Source organism: Myotis brandtii, unplaced genomic scaffold, assembly GCF_000412655.1.
Source record: "Myotis brandtii unplaced genomic scaffold, ASM41265v1 scaffold1993, whole genome shotgun sequence".
Classification (NCBI taxonomy): Eukaryota; Metazoa; Chordata; class Mammalia; order Chiroptera; family Vespertilionidae; genus Myotis; species Myotis brandtii.
The window spans coordinates 277,968-285,411 of NW_005357424.1; the positions used below are offsets into that span (position 1 = coordinate 277,968).

Consider the following 7,444-nt stretch of genomic DNA (forward strand, 5'->3'; position numbering starts at 1 on the left):
CGCAGGAGGATTAATTTGACCTGATTATTTCTGAGAACCAGCAGACAAGAGAGAATCTGGGAAGGAAGCAGAAGTTCCATTTTGTAAGGACTTTACTTTTACAAAGGAAATCTCACCAGCCACCCCCCTCCCTGTGCCTGGAACCGCACATCTCATCCCCGGGGAAAACTGGTACTTAATCTGCATCACAAAACCTGCCCTCCTCCAGGTAATCTCTCCTAATTGCCCTCCCTCAGCCCTCCCCTCCCCTCTCCTGTCTTTTGCCTTTAACTGAAGATGGTAAATGTGATGGTGGCTTAGGGCCTTTTGGGGAGTTTACTCAGTTTTCCCGAGTATCTGTCCCATAAACATTGGTAAAATGGATAAAATTCTGGTTGTTTCTCTCTGGTTAATTCGTCTTTATTACAGGGACCTCACCTAAACACTCAGAATGGTTCAGAGGAATGTATTGTCTCATCTCCCTCACAGAACACATCAAATCCGGCAACACTTGATTAGCTACAGTTGCAAAATCCCTAACTATTGGTCTGCTGCTTCCAATGGGATCAAGCCAGGGTCATCTCTCACAGGCAGATTTCTATCCTAAAGTTTGTACTCACCAGACAGCTGTCTTAATGACTTTCAAAGAAACGTTAAGTCGGGTTATGCCATTCCTCTCTTCAAAACTCACAGAATGGACATTTGGAATCATTTGCCAAACGCAGCATGGCCTGCAAAACACCCTACACGCTCCTACAGCTCTACATGACCGACCTGTCTCTGAATTCACTTCTGACACCTGCACCCTGACCTCTGGATCTTGTTAAATATTCCATGTACGTGATGGCCTCAGGTTTTGGGAGTACCTTCTCTGCTTAGAACATCACCCAAAAGAGCAACATAATTTACTACCCGGCTTTAAATAGACCTCTGCTCAAATACAATCTAGTCAGAACGCTTCCAGAGTCATGGGAGTGGGGTGAAGAGTGCTCCCCACCCGGTCCCTGCCTGCCTGGACCCTCTCAATACCTCCTTGTTTAGACACAGGGCCTCTGCACATGTGATGATTAAGAATCTCAGGTGAAAACGTCTTGGGTTTAGAGTGGGCTCTGGGTCTAACGATTGCTGTGATCCTGCAAGAGGAGAGGACAGACACTCAGGCGAGGAGGGTGTGAGGGAGGTCTAGGCTGGAGGGATGTGTTAAGTCAAGAAACCCCGAGAACTGCTGGCCATCAAAGGCGCAAGCTCGTTTCTGGGGTATTTGTGTTCCAGCATCTGGAAGAGTCCCCTGGAGGTGCCGCCCTCAAAGGCCCTGGGATGAACCAGGCCTGGCAGCAGCGTGATTTCGGACCTCTGGCCCCGGAACTGAGGGCGTCTATTTCTCTGTAATGCCACCGAGTAGCAAATGTCACAGGCAGCCCAGTAAATAAGTGACATAAAAGCAGACACCCCAGCTCTCCTGCCACTCAGCCACGGGACCTGACTGAGTTTTCTTCACAGTCCTATTCACAACCCAAACTTTAGCTTAAAAATAAAAACACTTCTGGGGGGTCACTTGAGTGTCTCTCATTGTTATACATTGTTGCCAACATCTTTATTGTAAGAATCTGTATTGGGGTGGAAAGTAAGGTGTTTCTTGAAAATCTACCAATACATGTGGATGGGTACACATTTCTTCATGCAGTTTTTGACAATGTTTTGCTTTCAATGGGGAACTGTGACTCCGTTGCGCCGATGACTCACTTTCTAATACAAATAAAAGTGCTAAGCTCTTTACCAGAAAAGAATGGCTTAGCCTGCAGAGCACTTCACCTTCCGTCCAGAGGCACTTGAGCCCCAGGGCATGTTGCACCAATTGCTTAATTACCTGATACAAACCATTGTGTTCGTTTTACATTTGTTTTGAATGCACGGTTCGTGTTTTGTTTCTGAGGAGTTAACATACTGGCACCTCCAGTGATTCTCAGTCAAGGGGATTCTCAAGTAACTGCTCCAACATGGCAGCTGCAAGCTCTTTAGTGAACGCGTGGGTGGCTCTGAAAAGAGCCTTTGGTTTGGATGTTGCGATTTGCTCCTCACTTGCCCTTGGCCTTGTGGTGGCTCTCGGTCTTCTTGGGCAGCAGCACGGCCTGGATGTTGGGCAGCACGCCGCCCTGCGCGATGGTCACCTTGCCCAGCAGCTTGTTGAGCTCCTCGTCGTTGCGGATGGCCAGCTGCAGGTGGCGCGGGATGATGCGCGTCTTCTTGTTGTCGCGGGCCGCGTTGCCCGCCAGCTCCAGGATCTCGGCCGTCAGGTACTCCAGCACGGCCGCCAGGTACACGGGCGCGCCCGCCCCGACGCGCTCGGCGTAGTTGCCCTTGCGGAGCAGCCGGTGCACGCGGCCCACGGGGAACTGCAGCCCGGCCCGCGAGGACCGCGTCTTGGCCTTGGCGCGCGCCTTGCCACCCTGTTTGCCGCGTCCAGACATGATGCACTTACAAACTTCCCAGGAAGTCCAGGTGTGAAAATTGATGGGGCTTTTCATTCACAAGTGGGAAGGGATGGGTATTAGGGCTGGAAGATGCAGCTTTAAATTTTAGTGCTCTCAGGACCATGGATTTCCTCACCTCATGAAAGTTAACTCATGAAAGTTAAGTGAGTTTCTGTGATACAGAGAGCAGGGTATGCCAGAAAGGGATTCTTTAAAACATTAAAAAAATTATATATTACAAAAATGTTCAATTACAGCTGACATACAATATTTAATTAGTTTTAGGTATATAACATAGTGATTCCTGATTCTATAACTTACAAAGTGATCCCCACAATAAGACTTTCATGTAAGGTGTCTTTATGAGGGATGTGGTAACGCTTCACAGATAGGCCATAACACTGGAGTTTGCCTTCAGTTGGTCTGAAAAGTAGAAAAACAAACCAATCAAACATCACAATCCAAGTTATAGCAAAACTTGATTCCCACAATGCCTCATAAAACAGCTCTTAAAGTTGAGGTTACAACCAAACTTTCAAAGACCAAGCATGCTCTTTGGCTTTGTTTGCTCTTCGATAAGGAAGTGAAGCTCCCATTTGTAGATGTGGCCAGGGCTCTGATCGTCAAACAAAATCACTGATGGGCTTTGACACTGGGTAGGAATTCAGAGGGGTCTCTCAGGTTCCAGGAAGTAATGTTTTGATGAATGTTCATTGTTAACAGTTCCTGGCTGGTATGGCTCAGTGGTCCACCTATGAGCCAGGAGGTCAAGGGTTTGATTCCCAGTCAGGGCACGTGCCTGGGTTGTGGGCTCGATTCCCAGTGTGGGGCGTGCAGGAAGCAGCCAATCAATGATTTTCTCTCATCGTTGATGTTTCTATCTCTTTCTCCTTCTCCCTTCCTCTCTGAAATCAATAAAAAGTATATTAAAAATAAATAAAATATGGTAAGAGGTACTTGCCACTCAAACCACTGAAATCATTAGCTGGGAGTTCCCACTGTCTCCAGTTCCCAAACCCAACTCCTTGCTTTCCTATGACAACTGAAAGCCCAGGTTAGACACACTGCTCACTAGAGCAGCAGCCCTTGGCCATGTCCTATTGTTCCAGGGGGTTTGCCTAATGTTCTGACCACAGGGTAGGGCTGGCAGGAAATCGTGCTCTCCTTCCTCCAGGGTGCAGTTTTAGGTCCCGTGCTGCTCATGACCCAGGCAGAGGCAGGGCTTATCAACAACAAAGGAGGAGACTTTAAACTCTTTGCATTGCCACTCAGACTAAAGTCAGCTGGTGCACCATTTTTTAATGATAGCAAGAAACTCTCTTGTAAGGAATAGACATATGTTGATTTTTGCTGCAGGGAAAGACGATTTTAGGAATACGTCACAAGCCTTCCAACTTGGAGGAGATGAACTTGAAGGATTCTGCCTCTTTATGGTGACAGTGATGTTTCCCCTTTTCTTTTAGACAGAAGTCCCCCGGAATTGTTAGGCGATGTGGGAAAATATTGTGACAACATGCCTGTTTACGCTGGGGGTGGGGGTGGGGGGCCTGGTTTTGTTTGCATAGCTTGTTGCCTCTGCCTCCTTTTCATGGTTGGTGGTTCCCCGACAGCTCAGATTCCTCTGCTGACATCTGTTATAAAGAGAGGTCTGACGGGAATAGATTTGCAAAATGATGGACTCACAATGGGACCGGAGTCGGTCCCCAAACTTTCCTGGAGATAAGCAGATGGGATCTGAAAACAGAGCATCTGAACTGATTAGGTCGAGGTGAACGCATTTATTCAGGGCACACTGAAGGGCTATTCTACTCCTACCCCCACCCCACCCCAACTTGTCTCTCTGCCCCTTCCCCCCTCGCCTCCCCCAGTGCAGAAGTAGGGTTTCCGATGCTTCCTTTTGGGGCCCCCTTGAGCACTTGCCTGGAGACAGGCCTTTCCAGTTCCAAAAGCAGAAGCATGCTGGGTACTTACCTTGTGCCAACTGCCCGAACAACAGAGAGAAGCCACCCCTCATGCCTCATAAAGAGACGCTGGGGCAACACATGGGGCTTTCCCACTCGCCACAAATGATGGCTGTTTGTGCTAGTTAACCTTTTCCAAGCCTGGGTCAGCTCCTGCTGGGAGGCAGGGCGATCCGGAGGGAGTGAAAGCCTGGCAGAGCCCAGAGCCGCCAGCACGCCCTGGCCCCCAGCACACGCCACTGCCTCTGCAGAATACTAAGCGACGCCGCGTCCCACTCTTCAAACGTCAGCCAGGCTCCATGTGCTGGTGACAGTTCAGATTCCAGGAGAGACTGGCCTCGGCCTCCGGGAAACTCTGCAAACACTTCCTCACTTTTCTTTCCTGGTGTGGCTCCCTTTCTCTTTTCAGAGGAGCCTCCGAACAAGGATTTAGTTTAGAATTTTCCACTCCAGGATTCATTATTTTCAGTATCTCCACTAGTTCCCCTAGTATAAAGAGACGTCTTTGTATTTTTAAAGCCTAAAGCCGAGTCAGTAATACATTGTAATAAATTGTGCCCTAACCATATTGATTACAGCAAAACGAAGACAGGGCGATTATACAAAATATATCCCTGAGACTCATTCTATGGCTCTCTGGGGGCAATTTTGACAGTGTCGGAGGGGGCATGCTATCTAATGAAGTATGATGAAGGAGGGTGGCCATCAAGGGAAATTTTGAAAATAGCTTTTCAGAGGGGAAAACCCAGAAGTTTAAAATGGATGGGAATTCAACACCAAAGTGAAGGACTGGTTTTGCCTCATCATTGAAATAGACACACTAAGTGTTACTAAAATGAAAATCCCATATGACATTTTTAGGACTATAGCAAAGAGTCTCAGGCAAAGGATGTCATCGAGGAATACTTCAAATGCAAGAAATGAACAAATAAACTTGGCTTTTGTTTAAAAAAAAAAGAAATACATCCCGAGACTCATTCTATGGCTCTCTGGGGGCAATTTTGACAGTGTCGGAGGAGGCATGCTATCTAATGAAGTATTATGAAAGCGGGTGACCATAAAGGGAAATTTTGAAAATTGCTTTTCAGAGGGGAAAACCGAGAAGTTTAAAATGGATAGGACTTCAACACCGAAGTGAAGGACTGGTTTTGCCTCATCATTGAAATAGACACACATCACAAAAGGAATCAGATTTTTGCTAATTGCGGGTTGAAGTGATCAGGGGAAATATATTTATTACAGCTCTCAGGATCTGAGAACAGAACTCATACTCTCTCATTCACGCCAGGAAAGCCCAACACTCTGTAGAGCTCAGATTCTCAAATCTCCCATCCCTGACTATCTCCTGCTGCCAGACAGGTCTTGCGCTAACTCAGCACAGTCTATTTATAAGGAGGTATTGTTCGCAATGGGGTGTTTACCTGGCAACCAACACCTGAGACTGGAGAAGGAGCTGAGGCACAGTAGATATAGTTCATGAATCATGAGAGCAGTCAGCAGTGAGGTGCTGCAACCCTGAGCCACCATAGCATTTGATGAACGGATCAACAAAACCTAACAGCTCAGCTATTACATTCTGAAGAAATCTACCCTTGCTTATCAAAAGAAATTATAGGAAATCCACTGGAACTTAATGTTTGTGGCTATTAATAGTGGTAAAGAAAAGAATGAAACAGTGGATACAAGGGTTAGAATCTTGATCTACTTTTCATTGGGATTGCTAGAACGAGATATATGTAAGGGGTAGGAATCAGCTCTTTTAGGTTGTGTCCTTCATGTAAGCACTTAGGTGCTTGGAGAAGAGGCATTTATTAGTTTTTATAAGATTACTAGAGGCCCGATGCATGAAATTTGTGCAAGAGTAGGCCTTCCTTCCCCCGGCTGCCGACACCGGCTTACCACTGGTACCCGGGACCCAGGCTTTCCTCACAGCCCCGGCTTAATCTGGAAGGACGGTTGGTCTAATTAGCATATTATGCTTTTATTATTATAGATAGGGCAAAATATTAAATTCAGTTTGCATTGGTGCTTTTTAAAAGGTACATAGTCTCATAATCTTTAGAAAGCATTAAATGGTAGAAAGAAGATTGAGTCCCCAAAATTTGAGCTTTGGCTTTACCACTCATTGGCTGTGTGGCTTTGAACACCTTTCTTAGCTTCTTTGAGTCTTGGTGCTGTGGACTGAATGCTGTGTCCCCCTAAAATTCATATGTTAAAGACTGAACCCTCAATGTGATGGCATTAGGAAATGGGGCCTTTGTATAGTAACTAGGTCATGAGGGTGGAGCCTTTATAAATTAGATTAGTGCCCCTATAAGGAGAAACATGAGAGATATGATCCCTCCTTCTACCTTGTGAGGATGCAGCAAGATGGTGGCTGTTGCAAGCAAGGAAGCCAGAGGAACTTAAATATATATATATTTTAAAGCAAGCTATGTTTTATTCTGCCGGAGAATTGTATTATTTCTTCTCAAAGGTAGCTTGGTAATTTTGTTGAGGACTAAAATATGTACAGTTGAAAGTTCTGCATAGTTGAAAGATGAAGCACGCTAGGATGGCTGGTTTCTTGCAGCTAGCATAGTTGGTTGAGGGACAAGTCTCTGTGCCAGACTGCCAGGGCCACAACCCCACCTCTGCCTCTTACTGGCTGTATAATTTTGAGAAATTATTTAATTACTTGATGTTTGTTTCCTCATTTGTAAAGTGGCAACAAAAATAACACTTACCTGATAGATTTGCCATGAAGATAAACTGAGTTGGTACACACAAAGTCCATAGGCCAGTGCCAAGCTTGATCTGTCACCACCATCGTCATCACAGTGGGATGAACATCCTTGGTGCCAATCTCTGCATGCATTAAGATGAGTTCCTAGAGGAGTGGAATTGCTGGGTCAAAGAGCATTTGCTACACTGCTTCTTTATGACTTGAGAATTCCATTGAACGCATATAATAGTTAATTTTGCATCTGGTTCAGGTGTAGTTTGTGATTAGCATCCCTTGGACTCAGAAGAAGGCAATCCTGGTCAAAACCA

General features: G+C 46.1%; 1 protein-coding gene across 1 annotated transcript; it reads right to left on the reverse strand.

Annotated features, from left to right (window-relative positions):
- Positions 1 to 2,006: 2,006 nt before the first annotated feature.
- On the reverse strand, positions 2,007 to 2,457 carry LOC102245702 (histone H2A type 1). The gene has a single exon (XM_005865250.2). The coding sequence runs from the start codon at positions 2,445 to 2,447 to the stop codon at positions 2,055 to 2,057; it is 393 nt and encodes a 130-aa protein (XP_005865312.1). The 5' UTR covers positions 2,448 to 2,457; the 3' UTR covers positions 2,007 to 2,054.
- Positions 2,458 to 7,444: the final 4,987 nt, after the last annotated feature.

Coding starts and splice junctions, on each gene's coding strand:
- LOC102245702 (XM_005865250.2), bottom strand. CDS start 2,447: ATGTCTGGACGCGGCAAACAGGGTGGCAAGGCGCGCGCCAAGGCCAAG.